This window comes from Pipra filicauda, unplaced genomic scaffold, assembly GCF_003945595.2.
Source record: "Pipra filicauda isolate LSUMZ 115617 unplaced genomic scaffold, ASM394559v2 scaffold85_size2586006_pilon, whole genome shotgun sequence".
Taxonomy (NCBI): Eukaryota; Metazoa; Chordata; class Aves; order Passeriformes; family Pipridae; genus Pipra; species Pipra filicauda.
In genome coordinates, this window is record NW_024105042.1 from 2399010 (window position 1) to 2421467 (window position 22458).

At 40.9% G+C, this 22458-nt stretch overlaps 1 protein-coding gene across 4 annotated transcripts in view; it reads left to right on the forward strand.

Annotated features, from left to right (window-relative positions):
- Positions 1–3608: 3608 nt before the first annotated feature.
- BTRC (beta-transducin repeat containing E3 ubiquitin protein ligase) overlaps positions 3609–22458 on the forward strand; it is a 116831-nt gene continuing 97981 nt past the window's right edge. For 2 of the 4 annotated variants that reach the window (XM_027738627.2, XM_027738629.2), the window contains exons 1-2: positions 3609–3736; positions 20266–20334. In XM_027738627.2, coding sequence (XP_027594428.1) covers positions 3689–3736; positions 20266–20334 — 117 coding nt within the window. In that variant the 5' untranslated portion in view covers positions 3609–3688. The remainder of the gene's footprint in view (positions 3737–20265; positions 20335–22458) is intronic. The other 2 variants (XM_027738628.2, XM_027738631.2) reach the window with 2 other exon arrangements.

Consider the following 22458-nt stretch of genomic DNA (forward strand, 5'->3'; position numbering starts at 1 on the left):
TCAAGGCACTGCCAAAGCAGAGGAAAACAAGGCCAAGCACACACAGATGGTGACTTCACAAATTTAATTTAAAATCATCCTTTATTATTCAAAATATTAAAATTCAAGCAATAATGCCCAAAGGAGCTGCACTGATTAAAGCTCCCTAATGTTTCATGGCCAAATCTTGCTGCTTCCACCAAAGGTCACAGGGACAAGAAGTGAAACCCCTCTGGACTGCAGAGAAAAGTAGAGCTGTACCTGCTGTAGATCACTTAACCAGTTACTTACTGACCCAATCAGCTTCACTTGAAGCAAAGCACCAGCTGTTCCTTACCCAATTAATGATTGCCACAGCAAATTAACATGGCGCTACACCAGGCGTGGATGTGGTCCGCAGAGTCTGGAATGCACAGAGCAATATGCTATTGCAAAAATAATCACAGTAATATCTTTACCGTTAGGTAGCATCCTTCATCTGGAAGGATGCTGAGGTCCCTGAGCACTATGTGGCTCACTTCATGCAACGTGCTCTGCAGTGAGGGGGTGGAGGGCAGGGAGGGAGTGTATAGTTGCTGTTTCAGGGGAAAGTAAAGAGGAGCTGGTCAGGGCAGCTCTACTGTGGCAGAGACAGCATTGACCACACGTCTGGTTCCTGCAGTCCAAACAAATCATTGCTTAATTGGTTGTAAATCTGCTGAACTCGAAGTGTGCCTTCCCCCTGCCTTATGCATCACAGTCCTCTCCAATGCCTCTCCTCCTGGTGTGTGATGTGACATCCTGATGGCACAGGGCTGCACCACAGATCCAGTGGGTGTCACGGCTTGATGTGCTGCCCATTCTCTTCCTGGCTACAGTGGACACAGCAAGCTTCTGGGTGTACAGCTGGTCATCCAGCTGCAGTGAGCATCCTGCAGTGGGAAGGAACCACAAGGTTGGGCTGCAGATGCAGGAAAGTTCACATGGCAAGGTGTTATTCCGTGCTCAGTGCTGCTGGGCCAAGTGCTGCTGGGCCAAGTGCTGCATCTCCGAGTCCTTCCTCGGTTTCTCTACTATGGTAGAGGCCCTTGCCCTGTCTCTGCAGTCATTCTGCATTGTGGGATCCTGCTGCCAGTATGGAAGAATAACCCAGCCACTATCTTCTTCCACCAAGTTTTCAGTCCAGCACCTAAATACTAATTAGTTTTGGCTCCACATAGTTCATGCTTTTTATGACCCTCAGACATTAATCCCCTATAAATTACAGTCCAGACAGATCAATCAGCCTGGAGGGCTTCGGGACACTGGTGTCTAGTGCTGAAGCATTACATTTTTCAATTTTCCTACAATTAGGCCAGCATCAGATATTATTGACAAATAAACCATGCAGTCAAAGCCTTCATCCTGTCACGCTGCTGCAAAGAGGATCCATTTACATCTCAGCCAACTGCAGGATGCCCAGAGGGAGGAGACATGGGAGAGCCATGCCTCAAGCACCAGCAACCCCTCGTACGGTTACAGGAGCCACCCCTTTGTAATTATAGGACTCCCTCATTATAATTACTGTTATTTATATAATTGTGGTGAGTGTTTTCAGTGCTGTCAGCAGTCTGGAAAATGCCCAGCCCCACTACAACCAAGCGTTTCAGGCGTTTCACTGCTAAGAGTCTGGGCTTAAATTATGATGGCCAAGAGCATGGCTGGGCCAGCCCAGGAATAGCAGCCTATGTCCTGGCGACCCGAAAGCTTTATTTGGAAGATTCCTATGCCTTGGGGTTGTAGAGGAGGACATAAGGTTATCCCTGCCTCCTTCTCTCAGGCCACTGCTCTGGGAGCATCACACCCTGCATGGGCTGACATTCCCTGTCACCTTGCTGTCATTGGCTGCAGGAGACACTCCTGGATCATGAGGCACCACGTGGGTCACATGTCCCTGCAAGGAATCCAGTAATAGGCACATTCTCTGTGTCCTTTGTTTTCTCTCTGATCATCTTGTCTAAAAATCTGGAGGAGATGAGGTGTTTAGAGAAAATGAGGGAAGGGGTTGGTACTCAGGAGGTGCTGGTTTTGTACCTGCAGCTGGAAGCTTCACATTTGTTCCTGTGTCAAACACAAATCAAAAGAATGGGTTTAAGCTGTATGTGGGCAAGCAAGTGCTGATGTTTGTGGCTGGCTTCTTTGCATATGAATAGGAAGAAATCCAGGGTATCTCACTTAAGATGCAGAGTCAAATATATATAAATGCAGTAAGGAAAGGAACCTGTTTTACTGGATGACAAACTGCCTATAAATCAGTGTCGTGTCTGCTGTAGAGAAGTAAAAACTTATCAGGGTCTTACAGTTAGTGCTAAAGACACAAGAAGTAATTCCTCTCTGTTGCTATATGGGAGGTGGCTTCAGCTTTTGGGCACACTGTGAAAAACTCAGGAAAACTGAAAAGAGATGAGGCAAATTTAATAAATGCAAGAGAAGTAGAAGTGATGACTGCCATAGAGTGAGCTGGTCTTTTAGGGTGTGCAACAGAAAGAAAACCCTCCAGTCTATGTGCAGCTGATATTCAAGGGATGCCGATCAATAATTTTTTTATTTTGCTTCTTGGTACAGCAAAGGGAACTTGGCCCAATTTTCAGGGAAAATTGATTTAGAAACACTACTAGAAAAAAAGCAAAGTGTAAGGGCACCAAAGCACCACAGGAGGATGTTTATGTAAGGAGTTTACAGGATGGCTTTGAACACACATCCCTCAAGAACATCAGCCTACTTGACCCATTCCAGCGATGCAAGTTTTCCTGTTTCACATGCCCTGCAGACCTTCAGACCAACTTTCTCTCTGGATGGCAGTCACCTATTATGGTACCCCCACATGCAGGAGTAGGAGGTTCATTTTAGGTTTATGAGCAACAGTCGAGATGAACACCGACAGCACGCGAGCACGGAGTGCACCTGGAGCAAAATGTGGGAGCAGCAGAGCCCTCCTGGGGAAGCAGAGGGGCAGGCGCCGACCTCTTCACTCTCGTGGCCAGTGACAGGACGCGAAGAAACGGCATGAAGCTGAGTAAGGGGAGGTTTAGTTTGAGTATCAGGAATAGGTTCTTCACCCAGACGGTGGTTGGGCACTGGAACAGGCTCCCCAGGGAAGTGGTCACAGCACCAAGCCTGGCAGAGTTCAAGTGTTTGGACAATGCTCTCAGGGATTCTTGGGGATGGTCCTGTGCAGGGCCAGGAGCTGGCCTCGATGATCCTGATGGGTCTCTCCCAACTCAGCATATTCTGTGATTTTGTGATTCTCTGATTTGAGGTGCTAACTGCAGAGAGCGGGGGCTGTGACTCGAGAGCCAGCCGTACGCCCCACGGGTAAGGTCTGAGGCTGTGGCTCCTTCCGTCACTCGGTCCGTCCCCCGCTCACCCCTGCCCGTCCCTCACACCGTCACGGCCCCAGAGTACTACATCTCCCGTCAGCCCCCTCTATGACGAGCGACGCATGCGCCAGCCACCTCCCGACGTGCCCACGCCCCCGAGGCTTGCCGGGATTTGTAGTTCCAGTCTGCGGTATGGGCCCTTGCCGACCCCACGGCCGGGGACTCCATTTCCCGTGGGCCTGCGGGGCGGCGCATGCGCCGCGCGGGCAGCGGGGCGCGGTGGGGGGGCGCGGGGCAGCGCAGGTTCCCGTCTGCGCTGGCTGCGGCCTTCACCGAGCGGGGGGGCGGCCCCGGCCCGGCCCCGCGGGACCATGGACCCGGCCGAGGCCGTCCTGCAGGAGAAGGCGCTCAAGTTCATGGTGAGGGGCCGCGGCGGCGGCGGATGTGGGCACCTGTGCGTGTGGAGGGGCTGGGGGGGATGGGCGTGGGGTGGTGGAGGGTGGCGAGATGGAGCGGGGGGCAATGGGGAAGGGGACCCGGGAGGAGGCCGGGCCTCGGGGCTGGGCTGGGCCGGGCCGGGCCGGACCGGGGGGCGCCGGGCTGGCGGGCGGAGGAGGGTGGTGAGCGGGGCCCGGGGTGGGGAGGTGTTCTGCCTGCCGGGGGGGGGGGGGGCTGCGTGCCGGGAGCAGGGTCCCCAAATCCGTGGAAAAGGAGCACTGGGAGGAGGGGGGGGGAGCTCCAGGTGCCACCTGGGAGCGAAAGAAGTGAAACTGGAAAGAGGCAGGACCTTGCAGAGGGGCCCAGAGGCACCGGGAGGGTTTGCGCATGTAATTCTTGTTTTTTTCCTCTTTATCTGTACACCTCAGACTGTCCTTCCATACGGCACACCATCCCTCTGTAATTTTGTTTTTCCTCCCATTTTCTACCGCGAGAGCTGTAAATACTGACACTTAAGCGTTTCACCTGCTGCCGCAGCAGCGTATCAGTTCTAGTGACTGCGAAGAGCACGTACATTGTTTAGATCTGTGAGTTGGCCTCTGGCATGGAAAACAGCCTTGGGGGTACTTGCATCCAAGGTACTCTATAGATGCGGCTAATTTACGTAGATGCGAGGCATTGTGCACTTAAACTGTAGTTTCATTCTCTTTCTTCGTTAGTTGATATTTCTAAGTGTTTTGGCCAGAAATGTAATATTTTAGAAATGAAAACAAACTGCTGCCAACCAAACTGCGTGTAAATTTCACATGCCCCAAACTGTTTTTTCCCTAAGGATATAATTTAAATGACTGGCAACACTTGCTAAAAGTTTGTTTTGAATTAGTGCTTCCAGTGGCACAGAATTAAATTTAGGCTCATCAGGAAGAAGGAATTCTATTAAACCTTCAAAACATATGCCCAAAATGAAATTGAGGAAACACTATTTGCAAATTTTAATTTTTAATTGAGCTTTGAAACCACTTGTTTGGCTTTTGTTTTTTGATCTGGAAGAACTTGTTTCTCCTGAGACTTTTTGACCCTTTTGCTAGTAGTCTCCAAGTTTCTCAGATTTATGGAGTCTCAGCTCAGTGAAGTGGGAAAATGCCATGGACACCTAAATAGACAAGGTAGCAATTAGTAATAATGAATGGTCCTCTTTGGTGCGTGGACGGCCAAAGGAGTGTCCCAGATCCTGCTGCACTTGTGTTTGGCCAAGCTTGGTAATTACAACCTGCCTCTAGATAGTGAGTTTCACATCCCAAAAAGTTTCTTGTGAAACATTGTTGTCTGCTGCCAGACAGGACTGTGTACGTGCTGCCCTCTCTTCTCATATGCTGCCTTTTTTGCCTCCTGTACTGAGGTTCCCTTCCAAGGACTTAGTCGAGGCCTTTCAGGATCATCTGTAAGATCAGGCCTGGAGGCTGAGGGAATCCCCATCCATCTTGCAGCTGGGCTGTGTCCCACTCGAACAATAGAGCAAACAATAGAGCTCCTTGACACTGGGAAGAGGCTGGAGCCTGAGAGAGCTGATCTTATGGGAGATGTGTCTGTTAAGAGCACCAGATAAAAGGAGGAATTACCAAGACCAGGCTGCACTGAGAGCTAAAAGCTGACCTTAGTTCTTCTGTGTTTTATTAGAATGCCTCTTGTATGCAAAATGCTTGTAAAATGTGCAATGAAAGATGTGGCTTTCCTCTGTCCACTCTGAACTTTTTGGGGGTATTTTTGCTTACAGGTTGAGAGGAGAGTGAGAAAAGCTTTGGTTTAACACGTCTCAGGCTTTTGCTTTAGTGCATTTCTGTCTAGGATGTGGCTCTTTAATTATGCTGATGTAGTAAAGTTTTGTCAGACTAGGGGTCTTCTGGTGTTCATGGAGGGGTGGCACAGGTAGGTTGTTTAGATACGTGAAGTATAAGTTGCAAGTATCATCTTGGCCCTCCTAGGAAAAGTCTTCTTGTTTCTGCCTTTTAGCACTCAGGAAGTGCTTGGGCACTGCAGTAATGGCACTGGTGCAGTTATCTGCACAGAGGTAGCTCGTGCATCCTCTCAGCTAATGCTGAATCATTCACCTTGTCCATCCGAGTGTGGGACACGCTTCATGTTCGTCTTCCTTGTTTGGTGGCTCACAGTTTGGATTGAGGCAGGCTTTGCTATTAATTATTGATTTTCTCAGAGCTTCCCAGGCAGCATCGTAGGTAAATACTCAAGTACATTTTGGAGACACGAGGCCTGTTATCAAAAACTGGAGAGATAGTTTTGTTTTTGATGTGTGTTTGGGGTAGGTTTCATTTCATATTGAAAAGCAACCCTGTAGGGGGTAGTATTTTTGTGCTTCTCTAGAAGATAATACTTTTTTCCACTTAAATATGTCAGTACCTAGTTTTTGACATTGACTTTGAGCAGCTCTCTTGAGTCACAAGATATCAGGCAAGATGGACCTGGTGATTTGTTTTTCATTTTAATGTCCAACTCTAATAGAAAAATGTCGTGTGGAAACTTCATCCAGTGCTAATATTATGAATGAAACTATTTTGCTTTAAGGCATCTATATTTAATGCTTTGAAAGGCAGATTGTACTCTGTTGTTTTGCTGTATGCTTATGTCTGTGCAACATTTCGATGGGAGTAGAAGGCAGCTGCCTTCTCAGTGGCTGATACTGGCTTGATTACTTGCCAATGAAGCAGTATTACATTTAACTAATAGCTGCTACCAGATTCCTAGTTATCCATGGTCACTTACAATACGTATAATCTAATAGTTTAAAGTTTAAATCATTTATTTAACTTTGTTTCCTTACTCTACATTTTAATAAGGCCTAATTTATTTCTCATATTAAATTGCTGTGTATTAACACTATGCAATACAAAGCAGCTGCTCACCAGGGAAGATTTTTTGCTGGTGAATGAGTGTTTTCTATCATGTGTTCTACATGTCATCAGGTTGTTTGTTTGTTTGTATTTTTCGAATGAAAGACGGTTCATAGATTAAAAATATGATCTTTTAAATTATGTAGTCCAGTTTTCTGCAGCTACAGCAAGGATTTTACCAGAGTGGAACCTGTCTTAGTTCACTTCAGCCCTTTTTCGTGTTTGTACAATGCTACAGATAGAAGTACACTCTTTATAAAGTACAGTGTGTAAGAGACTGATGCATAAGCTGAACATGCCCATTAACTTAAAAAAATGCACACAAAAGCCCCACCCTAACCCCCTTGCCTTACAGAGCTCTGCTTTTATGCCTTCAAGAAATGGAATTTCCATTGTCATAACTGTTTACAAAAGAACAAGAAATTGAGGTGCTGGATAAGTAACTTTCATGTTTGAATAAGTGTTTGAAACTGTAGATACAGTATTTAAAGTATGAGTGTGATAGGCTCAACTGAGACTTTGATTAAATGTCATATAAAGTAAACTACATAAGCCTGCATAGAATAGTAGATATTTTTTCAAAGTAGCTTCAAATGGTTCTGTTAAGTATACGAATGTTCTGATGATTATCTTTTTAATTAAAATGAGAAATCTTTGTTTAAAGTGGCATTCTTTTTTACGGCCTGTTACAGTCTCTGTAACAATCATTTCTTAAGTCTGAACGTTTTTAATTCCAGGAATCCATTTATATAAAACTATGTTTAGACTTAATTAAGGAACAATTCTTACAAAGCTTGTAAATAGCCAGGAAAAAAGGACAGAAAATAAAACTGACATTCACACTTAACAGAATGATTGTTACAAGGTATGTAATATGCTATAAAAATACAATAAAGCCCTTTTTATAAGAGTTCATATTTTTTGTTCCTCATTTTGAAAGGTATTTAAGAAAAATATCAAAGCTCTATGAAGCGACATCTGTTTTCTTGAATGGACTAGTGACAACTTCAGTTGTATTTAATTAGCAGTGCTTGGAACAGTACCTGACCAGTTTGGGATCCCATGTAGGATGGCTGGAGAGGCAAAAGCTTGATATTTAATGAAGTTTCACTTTCTCAGTTTTTACGAATTAATCAATTTGCAATAATTTATTTAATTTCTTGGCCCGTGAATAGAAAGATGTCAATCCTAGCGTTCTCCATGAGTGTCTTTTTTTCTGTTTTATCCCTAAATTACCATTTTCCTTTTCTTTTTGGATACGATTCTAGGAGGTGCTGATGGACCTTCCACTTTCACAGGAGAAGCAGAACCTTTTGGTTGTCTTTTAAGATACATCTATGCATTGGGTTTTGGGGGTTTTTTGGTCATTGCCAGTTTTTTAAGGGTTTTGTGTGTGTTTTTGTTTTGGCTCGGGTTTTTTTTTAATTAGGGAAAAGTCTGAAGTTGATTAATTTTTATACTCTCATGTTTGTAGGAGTTTCCACACAACTACCAGGTAATACAGTGAAGAATAGTCAGTGTTACTGCAGGCTGAAGGGTAATAAAGTTGGAATTTTTTTTCTGTTTGTGTGTGTATATATATGGAACAGATGGACAAAGGCTTATACTTTGAAAGTCATTCCGTTTGCAGTGAATGATTTATGGTGTCAGAGGGACTGGGATTTTTAAGACCTATGATTTGTTAGCTTTGTTTTAAGAAAGTCTTCTTGGAGAACCTTGCGGTCTTCCTAAGAACGTATTTATGTTGTGGACATTGTGGCAGAGAATCCTGAGTATCCAAAGCAAGGATGTCATGAAAGCAGTGAGAACAACTCTGTGAGCTGGGAGAGCAAGAATGTTGCCTCCTAAATGTGGGCTTGCAAGTCCTGTTTGAATATTAAACGTGTGCTTAGCTGAAATAGCATCCTCTTAGTTGGAAATTTGTTGAGACTAGTGTATTGCAAAGAAAATGTTGATTTATTTTCTTCCATCCCAAACTTTGTGCTGTAGATTTTTCTGCACTTCGTGCAGGCCTCTGGTACTTCAGGAACTTCACCCTCACTTCTCTGGTAATGTTTCATTTCAGCCACTTTGCTCCATTAAATGTGTGCAATTAGAAAAGCAAATGGCAAATTTGCTATCGCATCACTGAAGTATTTAGTTTCATAGACTTAAAAAGCCAAATTTGTTGCACCATGCTCTCCACACTGTAATATATACTATAAACATCAGAGAGAATAGGCTGACCTTAATATTTGCTTCTCAGACTAAATCGCCGCCTTGCAGCAGTTATTTCCCACTGAATAAAAAGTTTAATTTCACGCCCTGATTAGTGCTAGTATGTGCAGGTGGATATTTATTTTATGCAGCTAAACTAATCTGCCTTGGCAAATTATTTGCCAGTCAGCAGAGCTGTAATTCCTCATGAGTATTTGGTACTAAATTATCATTCTCATTAGTAAGATAAAGCAGACTGTTCTAACCACAAGTTTGGTTTGGCAAAGGGTCTCCTAAATAATCCTTAGAAGGTAGAAGATCAATATCCTATAGTGGTTTGTGATACAGAAAAAGGTAATGAGGATTTTAGAGGAAGAAAATAAAATTATTCCATACCTGTGTGTCATCTCTAGAGGTAAGGTAGGAATGTACAGTGTTCAGAGATTGTCCCTCTAAGAGGTATCTAATGAAGAAAAAAATAAATGGTCATCTTTGGAGTATTTCTGGTAGCCAACCAAGCTCTGATCTCTGCGCCGTAAATGGGATGAAAATATAAACTTCCATTGTTTTATTATTTATTTTTAGTGCTAGCAGCTACAGAGGTAGCAGAAAGAATGGCTTCAGACAAAGTTAAATGGCAAAGGAAACTTCATGGTCTGGTCTCATTTAAAATTCACACTAAAAATATTTGAAGTGGGGATCAGAAAGTATTTCCTGACATACAGATATTGAGTGGATACGCTTGTCAAGTGAATGTGTTCATCCATTATTTTGTTTTCTCTGGATTTTACTGTGTTGGTAGTTTGTTTGTATCATAAAACACGTTCATGAAAAGTATTTATTTTCTTTTACAAAGAGCATCATCTATACCTGGAAATTGGGAATTTTCACTAAGACTTGAGTGAAGAGATTCCACGGACCTTTTTTCATAATTGTCATATATTCTTGTCATATTCATTTTCCTAGTGGTTGCTGCAACAGTATTTAGGGTATAAATGATCAGATCACGTGTAAGACCAGTAAAACCAGCAAGCTGAGCAACTCGATTTTGTTGTATGAAAATTTTCATACTAAATTCATCCGTGCAGACGGAATAAGCCGTTTCCTCACTTCCTTGTCTGCTTACACTGCGTCATTTCAAACTCCACGTATGCTGGTGAGATTTGTGTAATATTTAACTTCTTCTCAGTGGCAAGCTTAACTAGTGTTTCAAATACTGAATATTTTCTTCAGTCTTCCTCATTTCCTCCTTACCATTCAGGAGATGCTCAGCAGGCCATATTCTTTATATATTTTAAGTGATTTTGCACATAAGGGCTGAATCCACTGTGTGTTCAGCTGTGGAAACTGAAAATGAGTTGTAGCATAGCAGAGTCCAGTGGCTGCAGCTAAAGAGAAAGTGCTCAAAATACAATGAATAAGCAGTCCAGCATGAAGCTGCTTCCTTGACAAGATGCTGATCAGTGCTGAGAAAAACTTCTTGATACCACAGAAATGGTTGACAATAAGCGTCCTGGGAATTTCACTAAATATTTCCTGCTTATTCAACATTAGGGCTTTCTAATGTCTCTTTTTCTGAGGTCCTGAGGAACTGTGGTCTTGGACAAATACTACCGCTGCTTGCAGAAAGAGAAAGCTGAAGCTCAGAAATTTGCCAGGGGTCATGGACTGGAGGAATTTGTGTAGGGTCTTATGGTACACTGATAAAAGAAAGCAGAATACAAAGAAACCAGTTCTTCTAATAGCTAGCCTTGTGCTTCTGACCATGTTTTGGTTAATTTTACAATTGGCTAGCCACCTGTTAAGATAACACATTTTATCATTAAACAAAATTAATTTTAAAAATGGCTTGAAACTGTCTGACTTTAATGGGATCTGAATATTCTTAGTTTTAATCTGCCTCATGAGGCTTGTCTTTCTTCTGGGAAGTACATTGTTACATCATTAAAATATCATCCCCTACTGAGAGAGAAATCGGTCCCATTCACTAAATGGCAATGCTGAAACAGTGACAAGTATTTCTAAAAACTGCATTAAAATTCATTTTTTTCTCTTTCATGTGCAAGTTCCTTGGTTCCATTAACCAATGGGTGCTCAGCCTACTTGCAGCCGTGTGTGCACAGCCAGATTTGTTATCTGGGATGGCAGAAGGGTTCAGAAGTGGCAATGATGACTTTCAGTTTTAAATTATTTCACTTTTCCTCAGTGATTTTTCTTGGAAACAAATGATTGATCGTAATTTTGCAATCTCTAGCTGCTTCTATTCCTCCTCTGTATTAAAAATTGAGAAACATCTGATTTAATTTCCCTTCCCCCACTGCTGAAACAGGGTCTTGTGCATTCATCTTGATGAGAACAACAGAAAGGAGAGAATAAGGAAGAATGGGAAAGCTCGGCAAGGGGTCTTTCCAGTCTTCGTGAGGGAAGGACAGAAGTATTTACAGTCTGTGAGCAGGAACCATGCAACCTCTTGGCAGAATCCACTGGAGTAACCAGTTTTGACTAGAAGCAGCAAGAAGTCTAGTGCTGGTTTAATTTCCTTCATCCCATGGTAAGAAGGGAAAGGTTATGGGCACATGCTGTGAAGGAGTGAAGTTCTTAAGTGCAGTTTTATGTTAGCAGAGCAATAATAAGTGTACTTCTGACTTTAGTCTACATGGGCCCATCTTCTTCAGAAGCACCTGGAGCAAAACAGATCTGCAGAAGATGGTAGAGAGGGAATTTGGATGATACCAGTCAGTGCAGAACTCTGGTGTGGTTTTTGTCAACTGGCTGTGTGCCTACATGGGATTTTTCTGTTTGTAGTAGTCTCTCATGATATTTCCAGCTTAGGTCATAGTTATTCTTACAGATTTGAGGGGGTTTCTTTTTCCTCCAAATGTAAGAGGATGGATTAAACACTGTGGAAAAAGGTGATGGCAGTTTTTGCTTGGATACTAATCAAGGCAGGACTGTATTCTGACTAGAAAAGAAAGTCAGAATGTTTCCATGCTTGCTCGTACAGCAACCAGAACACTCTCTGGTTGTTTCAGAGAAAAATGGCCTAGCATGAAAGTCTGTCATACAATGTAGTCACTCTCCCTCTCTACACACATCGTTTGTAATTTATTGTGAGAGCGATACAGAATGGAGCAGTGTTTATGTGGGAGTTGCTTTTAGTTTATGGATAGTTGGCCTTGAATTCTGTCTGTTAAGAAGAGGTTGGCGGTTCTCCAGGGGGGTTGTTCATTGGGTCTGCTAAATGCCCTTCCTTCTTATATGCCACAACTCTCAGCGTGATTGAGAAATGCAGCCAACTATCATTCACCTCCTGCAAATTAGAACAATGAGAAGTGGGTGTAGTCTCAAGAAACGAATTGATCTTGTTTAGAAGATGGGTCTTGGAAGCATCTCAACAGTTTTCTGAAGAAGTCCAAACAATGTTAACACTTCCTTCAAATGTGAAGGTGTTTTCTGTTGCTAATATGTTCAAAAGGAAAAAAAAATTTTTATTCCCTGTTCTTTTTGTATTTTTTTTCCTTTTAATTTTTTTCTTCTCTTGACTGGTATGACTCCAGTGAATTGTGTTGCTCTAGTACTTTGTTACAGCTGTTGTTTATAAGCAAGCATAAATGTCCTGCAAGGTTTTTGCTGACAAGAAGGTATTTCTGGATATCTATAATCTCACTCACTTAAAAATAAGACTTTCTGCAGACACTATAGAGAGCCCATTAGTGAGAAGACACATCTCTGTGTGGGATTGGAACAGATCTGGTGTTGCATGGGTTCAAGTCTGATACTGGCAGACAGTGTACTCTAGAGCTTTTCCAAACTACTCCAAGCAGTTCCTAAGCGGAATTGTCTTTGCTATGCCATTGTAGAGCTATTCCAAACTTGACTGCTTTGAAAGTTAGAATCCTTGTTCTTATTTTCCAGCTTAACTCCATTCATGGCTAATTAATTTCCATTTGTTCTTGTGCCAGTGTTGTCCTTGAGCTTAAACAGCTTTCCTTGTTCCCTTGTGTTGATCTGCAGATGTTTGTGGAGAGCAATCGTATTCTTCTGAGCTGGATCTGATCAGGCTAAACCAGCATTTTTTAATTTATTTGTCTTTCTGTCATAGGAAATTTCCTGTAACTTTTGATCATCTTAGCAGACCTTTTTAAACAGCTGCAGAATGTGGTTAGTCTCCCTGAAACTTGAACAACCAGAACTATGTAGAACATTCCAGGAAATATTTTATTGATTCCTTGTACAAAAGCAGTAATCCTAATATCTCTCTTCTGGGAGTGCTTCCCTTTATACAATATCCTACAGTAGTATTTGCCATCATTGTGACTGCATCGTATTGGTGAACCATCATTATCTAATGAGTAACATATCCCAGGACCTCTTTCCCTTCTTCTCAGTTACTGAGTTCCTAATTTATAATGGAAATAATGTAACACTCTGATTTATGTGCATCTAGTGTTTGTTCTGTTACTCAAATCTTCAAGATGCTGTGTCCTATATGTTTATGACGTCTCTTTAATTTCATTAGCACATTAGTAATTCTTGGGGGTTTTTTAGCCATTAGTAAGGATATTTAACATTAATTTCAAGATTAATATTAAATTTCAACAAGGATCAATCTCTGTACAGCTTGATGGTTCCTTTTTCAAAATAACCTATGATCCTCTACTCTTTTAGTTTCTTATCCTCCTTACAATTGTTGTATTAATCGTAATCCTCTCCATTTTAACTAGTGACTTCCTACATGTCATCTATCAAGTGCTTAACTACTTCTAATTTGACTGGACTTCAGTGATCTTCTTAAAGAAGAAGATTGGGTTAGTCTAACACTAATTCTCATTTGTTCTAAATTGGGAATAGATTTACTTAGCCTCCCATGGTGACTGTTTCATTTTGGCAATAGTTATCAGTACTCAGTCTCAGTAGACTTTCTTTTTTTGGGAGAGAGGACATAACTGTTTGTCTGTTTGTGGTTTGGGTTTGTTTTTTTTTTCTTTTTTTGCCAGTTATTTTTGCAATGTTTTAGTCTCATTCTGGCTAGTCTTACTGATGGTTGTTCTGCATGAGGCTACCAGGGGCTGCCCATTAGGTGTCTTCAGCTGCTTCTGTTGCCCCCACTTCATCATAGTCCTCCAAGACAGCAGGCTTTGGTACTTGGCTGAAGGAGGAGTTTCCTCTAGCTAAGCCAAGGAAAGGAGCATTTACAACCTGTGCCAGTCTCAAGGACTTGAGAACTGTCATAGAGCTGAACTCAGTACAGGGCATTTAGATGAGGAAGGGAAATTTAATATATTTTGGTAAGTTCTTGAGGCAGTTAGTTATGAATTCCAAGTTACTTATGATGGGTGAAAAGGTCTTGCATTGGAACTGTAGCACAGTGCTTTATGAGAGAAATGTATTGGGACAGATTGTCCATTCCTACAAAAAGGAAGTGTTTTGGTTACTTCAGTGAATAGGAAAGTGTTTGGCTTGAGTGCTGGAGTCTGCTCAGAAGGCAAGAGTTTAGTAGCTAAGCAGAATATGTGGTTGAGTGCTGCAGTCTGCTCTTGAAAGTGTTTCCTTCTCTTTAGAAAAAAAAAAAATGGTATTCCTCATACAAATCTGTCTGCTTAATGTGTGAACTGCAGACTTCCTTCCAGGATAGTTGGCACAGACCTGTAACCCATCTCTTCTGCATAATTTTTTGTCTGCTACCTAAAATTTAGCAGGAGATCAGGAAGGTGAAAGTTAACACTGTAGGTCCTTTTGCTGATTATGGAGATTGTAGTTTTTCAGACTTAATTTTGTTTACTTTGGCTGTATTTTTTTTTTTAAGTACAGAATTTTCTATTCCTGGCACTCTGAATCTCAGTGAAAAATTAGAATCCAGGTGAGCTTTATGACTTTTCTATGGACTTAAAAAAAAGAGACAAGATAATTGAAAGGTAGCAGCTTCATTTTATTGATCTCTAGACAGGCTTCCAGCTGCTTGTTTTATACGTAATGCTTGCACTGTGAATGCCACTGTTCTTGTTGGATACTTACCTGGTACGAGTTCAGACAGTAGCATGAGAAATGGAGCTTCTCTTTTCTTTACTACAGATCTTGCAGTCTTAAAGGAGATTGGATACAGGACTCAAATTTCATACTTAAAATGTCAAATGGTTGTGAAATCAAGCATGTTTTTACTTATGGACATGAAGGGAACTTCTACACTGCTAGAGTAAGCATGTTTGGAGAGCTTGCTGTTACTTTGTCCAAAGATTAATGGAGTGCTGTCATGGGTCTCCATTTGGTTTTCAATACTGTAGCTTAATATTCTTGTGAGCCCTAAAGAAGGTATCCAGGTGTTTCATGTTACAAAAGTAGTTTTCCTGGTTGCTGCTGCTCTTACAGGATATAAAAAAACTTTGTGTCTATTTATCTGTCAAGGAATATAAATAGACATCCTCCAGTGGGAGTTGGTTTTGAGCAGATCTCAGTCGACGTACTCAAACAGATTCATTAAAGAGCTGGAGTAGCCATGCTCACCACGTGCGGTGAACTCATTAAGTTTGCAGGCAGTCAGAGCCTACTGTTCGAGAGCACTGTGTCCTTCTGAAGGAGTTTGTGTCAAACTGTGAGACCTGACAGTCAGCTGACTTAGTGTTCGTTCATTCCTTCTACAAAATCTCACAAAGGACACACTTAAATATTGGCAACTCATAGTCATAGGACTAGAGAGCTCGTGTTTTTTCCTCCTAATAACAGTGAAAGATTTTGAAATCCTGTATTTGGTTTTGTTGAATTGGAGTCCACAGATCCAACAGTGCCTTATTTTGAGTATTGCTTTGGGCAGTGGAGTATGGGATCTGTTTGGGCCATGAAGTTGTATATTCTGTAATAGGAATTCAGTTTATTGCTGTAATGGATGCAAACTCATTACAAGTTCTAGGCCACAGGGGATACTTTCCTTTGCTGTGGAAGTCATCTCAACCGGACAATCTTCAGTGCAACTGGCCATGCCCTTCCCTGTCAGTGACTGACAGATCCAATTCTGCCTTTGTAGCCGAGAGCCTGTTAGTTAATGGAGTCGTGAATATTGTTACTCAGAGGCAACCTTCAGAGTATTAAAATGCATTATTCCTGTTGTTCTCTTGATATTTATCAAAGAAGGTGTTGTATCTAATGAATGCAATATTATTGTCAAATAAATACTGTGTGCAGATCATGAGTTAAAGGAATGGTAATATAAGTAGCTTCACTGTTGCTTTGCAGTGACAGAAGAGAGATGGGTTTAGCTTGCCTGTTTAAAACCTATGTGATGGAAACCCAGAGTGAATGTCCTCTCTGAGGGAAAAGAAAGCATTATGGGTTATATGATCAGATTAATAAAATCCTTGGTACATATGTATTTCATACAGGTCTCAACTTTTTTCCCCTCTCATTTCTTCTTACATGAAATGGAGAAGCAGCAGTACTGCCTTGGAAGTACTGTAGTAGGTTTCCTTTTATAATTATCATTCTTGACATATTTATCCTTTCTTATGGAAGTGAAGATGCAGATATTTAAGAACCCTTCTTGCACAAAAAAGCCCAATTTCCGCTCAGTACTTAATTAGTACTTGTTTATGACACAACATCTGATTTGATTTTCGAAACAAATTGCACAGTAAAGAGGCTGATATTTAAACTGTATAGTAACCACAGCTCCAGCTGTGACTCAAATCTTGTAAGCCTTCAGGGGTTGTGTTTAGGCTTAGAAAATAGGAACTCAGGCCTGTAATTAAATGTCCTCTGAAAATCAGCCTTTGTAGAGAAGTGAAGAGGGTACCACTGAATTTTAAATTACTGACTTGTTCTCAAAAATCATTCTGTTGTTCTGGGCCTTGCTAGGGACTGCAGAAATCAAATGGATTAAAAATGGAAGAGTAGATTACTAAAGGAAAAAAAAGTCAGGAGTTGCAGACAAAAAGATGTGCAAAGTAAGCTCTTCTTGGCTCACTGGTTTATAGACAACTGCAATATATGTAATATTTTTAATATATGGCTAATGTAGAGATGACAAGTTCTGTGGCCACCAAAAAGACTAAAGAGAGAGTAGACACTTCTTCCAGAGTAAAATTGCTTTTCAGAACTGTGAATAAGTTGCTGATGATTGTGGAATAAGCCATCTGTGGTGATGGAGGGCTCATTTTTAAAGCAAGTACTCAATAATAAACATGCTTGTCTTGGAAAAGGAAGTAGACAGGGTTATATTACAAGTTAGTTGCACCCCTAGATCAAAATGTGAAATATTCACAGAATAGCATGATAGAAATTAGCAGTTAGAGTGCTTTCAGAGTTACTTTTTGAGGAAAGCAAACATTGTCATGGCTATTGAAAAAGAGGACAATTACCCTAGCAGCCTGACTTCTAATCATGGAATGTGCTGGAACGGATGCTATGAGAAAATACTATGCTTCTGAATTATATTGAACCATGAGCATGAACGATGTGTGCTCATGAAAATACAAAAATGAGTAGGTCTTGCCAGGCAATTAATTGTATTGCTGATAGAACTGGCCTTGAATGGATCATAATCATGGAAGATTTTAGTGTTGATTGATAAAATAATACAGCTTTCAAACAAGGCAGTTTACTGTGTCCCACATCTTTTTAAAGCTGGGGGAAGAGAGGCTTTTTTATTTTATTTTTTAAATTGTCAGGCATATAAGGGTTCCTCTTATAGTGTGTCTGCTGTCATTCAGATGCTGCAATTCAGAACGTTTTAACCAAATATACTACTTTAACTGCCTCTCTGCTGAAGAATGCATTCTTAGGGGTCACTCACAGTGTGCCTTAGAGAACTACAGATATTCAGAATTTAGGAAATTGGTTGTAAAAGTTTAGCCAATGGTCAATCTGTGAGGTTTTAATTAAATTATACTTTTCTATCCATGCTTGTTTTGACATGAACGGGGGCTCACTTGCGCAAATATCCCACTTAAATGGCATAAGCAGCAGTATGTGGGTAGTGACATACCTCATACTGGTAAAATTTCCTTCTCTTCTCTTTAGTCTAATTTCTTCTTAGATGAGGGCAGGCATATCAAACATAGAGGAGACATACCTCATTGAGAGGATTTTGCAAATATGGTGTTGAGAGATGAGTGACGGGTCTTAGTTTCTCCTATTTTTTTCAGTGCTGACAAGTTAAATACAAATAAATTGAGTTTACAGTAGCTGCTAATCTGCCGGAAGTCCTGATGGTTTTTATTACTAATACTTAAGCAACCTTACTTTCAAGTCACAAAAAACTTGTTTATTTAAATAGAAATACAGTGTTATCTTTGATATTGGAAATATTTCTGCATGAGAGTAATCCTGTTGATGGCAGCAGATCTGTTAATACACTTAAATATTTGCAGGACCAGGGGCTTCAAATTAATGGTTTAAATCACTGTCTTAAATCAGTTATTCAGACTACTCTGGACTGATGGGCTAACAAACATTAAGCAGCCTGCTGGTCTGAAGAGAAAGCTTGACTGTTATCCTTTAATTTGTAGCTTAGGTGACAGAAACAGGAAGAAATTAAGTCATTTTTCACAATTTGTTGTGGGAACTTGGGCACATCCGAGACGGGTGTTCAGGTCTCTACTCCTGACACTGTGATTTGAAAAGATTGTTACTTCTGCTTGTTTATGAAGGCTTTTTTCTTTTTTCTTGGTAGATGTATACTGTACTGTGCTACTTTGAAAAAGCAACTGAAGCACTTGAGCCAGAAGTAAATTGTGGGTTTCTGTAGTGTTCTTGCTAGATAAGTAGTACTTTGTGTAGTTTCTTCCATTTTCAAAGCAGGTAGAAATGTCAGGAGTTCCTCTCAGCAAAGCTGTGAGGTGAGTTAAATGAATGTTGTCTTCATTTTACAGTAGTAAAGAGACTAACCACCCATGAAGTTAGTGCTGAAGTAAGGATTAGGTCTTGGAGGATGATGCTTCTAGCTGTGTGAGAAGTCCCCTAAAACATAGTTTGTTCATGTGCTAAGCATTGCAAGTCCAAACTCAGTAGGTGAATGCAGTAGCGAGATATACTTGACTTTAATTTATCAGCACAATGGTGATTATTAAAATTCATGTTTAACTGAGATCACTGGCTAGGACACCAGGGCATAATCTTACTGCTACTTTGAAAGATTTAGGAGGATTTAAATTCAAACTGTAGAGAAGCAAAAATAACTAATGTTCAAAGTGTACTGTAAAATCCTGTACACGTACTTCTCTTTAGAGGCAAGGTTTTAGTCTGTTCAAGTTCTTATTTTAATTTCAAATTCCAAGACTCAATTACCTCTCCACCATAGGTGGGAAGGTTCATCATTCAGCAGTGACATGTTTTTTCTCTCCAACCAGTTGTATTTTTTAGAGTACCAAGGTGGACACAGTTTGTACAAACTTAATATTGTGTTGACTCAAGAATGAATGAAGGTAAACTCACCTTGAATACAGCTATTCTGAAACTGAGAAAGCTTCTTCCAGCCTTCTGGGAGGAGTTGTAGGGGCCCACATCTGCTGGTTTGGAGGGGAAGTACTGTGAATTAAGAAAGGGATTGTGAAGTAGTTTCTAGGAGTAAGAAAGATCTCTGGATTTGGTGTCTGTGGATGTCCTGTCTGGTCATGTTGCTTAGATGTGATTTTGATTTTAATATCTAAGCATCTCTTTTTTGGGGGGAATAGGAACAGTTGAATCCACTTGAATGTGAGAATGTCTTCAAATGTGAGAATGTCTTCAAACTACAAATGAATGTCATACTAGGCAGTGTTTCATTTTTTGGTGCATACTTTTTCTTAGCTGTAAGCTATGTGCTCATTCAGAGCAATTGGATGTCTTGCCTTTTCCCCAACTCAATAAAGCATGAAAACAATAAATGGGAAGGAGATTATATTTGTGTGTCAGTTTGAGGCATAATTTATGGCTGCATGTGAGTATAGTTTCCTGTTACCCCAATATTAAGGCTGCACCTCTTCAGGGATTTTCCATAATCTCTTCATGTTGTCCAGTGTCTGGTCTGACTGTGTTGAGGATGGTGACTGTGAAAACACTCATAGCTTAATTACTGCTGTTTTGACACCGTTTGCTTTATTTAGTGTCAAAAGCATTAATGACCATTAGTCTTTTCTACTGCACCCACCATAGATGCTGTGCTTATCCAGGTGCATTTGTGTGGAAATTTTAAAGAAATACCTATATATACTGAATTGAAATATAAAATGGTGGAAATCATAAAAATGATTGTGACTTTATTAAAAAAGTGTTCTTAAAGCAGCTGATATCAGAAGAGTAAACAAGAACTAATCTGGGTACTAAACTGTCACGTGTGGCTTAAAAAAATCTGCATTGTTTAAAGTGCTCCAGAATTTAGACTTAGGTTAGCTAGGTCCCAGTGTAAAAGGAGGTCTCTCTTTATGTCTATTCTCTCCTAGCCCCGAATACACATGCCAAAAGATGGATTCCAACTTATATCTTCTGGATACCAAGCATGGCTAAAGCAGGTTGGACTGTATTATTGTTATTCATCTCATGTGAGGGACCGTGTTGGACACCTGTGCTTGTCTCATTAGTGAAGTACATAAATGAGGGTGTAATGAAGTTACAGTGCCATGTTAGCTGATACCCCTCATAGCCATCACTGTTTTGTGTTTATGCATGCTGTGTTTGTATAACATTTTCTCACCAGTCTGATGAATGTGCACTTCCTGTAAATAAAAGTTCAAAATGCAGTCACCTGAAAGCGAAGAGGGTCAGTGTCTGAAAACAAATCTGCAACAACAGCTTGAATTACAGAATTAAAATGGGCCTTCAAATACAAAGCTGCATGGTGGTGGTGCTGGTAATAATGGGGAGGCCACTGGGTTAAAACTCAAGAGAATTACATCTAACATCTAATTCAGATCTGCCTGGGTGAATCAAGTATGGACACTTACTCACATCACATAACAATTGTGCAGTTTGACACAGTCTGACACTGTGGGGAGTCCCCACTCGGAAGTGGCCTAGTGCTATATTACTCTGGCTATTATTAAAGGCCAGGCTTTAGATGTCTCAGCAGTCTGCCTCTAGCAATTGCTGTCAGCTTTTCACTTTTGTGAGTGAAAAATCCCCCTTCAGAAAAAACAGCTTAATTTATAAATGGCGTGTACAGATCTCTTCTTTCATGAAGATTACGTATATGATGAATCCTGTGTCCTTGAGAATACATGGCTTAAAGTTGCTGTTTTTGTAGAAAGCCAGAATGATTGTGTTGTTATGGCAACAAAAACTGGAATTATGAAAACAGCACAGATAAGCTGCATCCCGTTGTCACGGCAACTGCAGTTGTGAAATGACGAAACATGGTGGTGAAGGGATCTATGGTACTGCGAGCCCATCAGAAACAAAGAGCCAAGTCACTTGAGCAGAATGTGAGAGAATGAAAAACTGCGGCAGCAAAACCCCTTAAACCATTAGAGTTCCACTGCAGGTGCTAACAGGAAGGTGTTGATTCTCTCCACTCTTGTGTCAGTGCCTTACAAGCAGTAGCAAGGAGTAACTTGCTTGTGCAAGTTGCTTACTGCTGTTAACTTCTGTTGACTTCTGTGAAACTGAGCAGAGCTTGAACACCTATAAGAAGATGGGCATTGAGTCCTATATTGCATTTGCAAACCATTTCTTTGCATGAGTGATGTGCTGCAAAGGTGAAACATGCTTTGGAGCGTCATTCTGAGAGGCCATTTCTCTCTCTTTCCAAGTCCTCACTAGTGAAGGTCTGCTGGGACACTGAAGCTTATGTTTTCTTGATTTAAACTTTGCTGAGCTGGAGGCAAGGTGTCTCAGAGGAATCTCAACTCTGCAATTATTGTCTCACAGAGCTCAAGTTTGTTGACCTATGGGGCAATGGCATCAGTTTCTCTTTCTTATGTGGTGGGTTGGGAGAACAATAGGAAGAGGATTGTGTGGCTGTTCTGTTTTTCTTTTACTTCTGAGGCAAACAGACCAGCATTATATTACCAGTGCTCTGATGCAGGTGGAATACATGCTTTTTTGGCTCTGAAAAATATTGAAAAATGCTCAGTAAAGTTTCACAGGAGGCTTTCGCATCAGGCAACCTCAAATAGTAGAACAACTTGCACTTTGAAAAAAATATTTTTTGTAAGTGTGCTTTCCTTTTGATTTTTAGTTTATTGTTATTTGTTGTAAAGTCTGTCTTAAACCTCCTTACTCCTCCTTGGTACAAGTAAAAGTTATAAAAAAGTGTGCCTGTGTCAATCAGCAGATGCTGTCATGGAAATAGCTTTGCTATTCCAATTTCAGTGCTGTGATTTCACCACAGGAAGTATAAGGGTAAGGGGGTTGATACAAAGGGTGGGAACTTGATCAAAAGAAAGAGCTTTCATGAGAAGCAGAGAAGTAAAATTTTTTTTGAGGTGAGAGACTGATTTGGTATAGGATATCTATCAAAGGTACTACCTGTAGGCTTCTTTAAAACTATGTATTGAAAAGAGCCACTTCTGATGTATGTAAAAGCAGTAATCTGCATATGCATCCAGATGGAACGGGGTCTGTGCATCAGGTTTATTCTTTTGGTGGTTGTGTTTTTAACAGGATCCTAACTTAATGATTTTTTTTTTTCCCCTCAG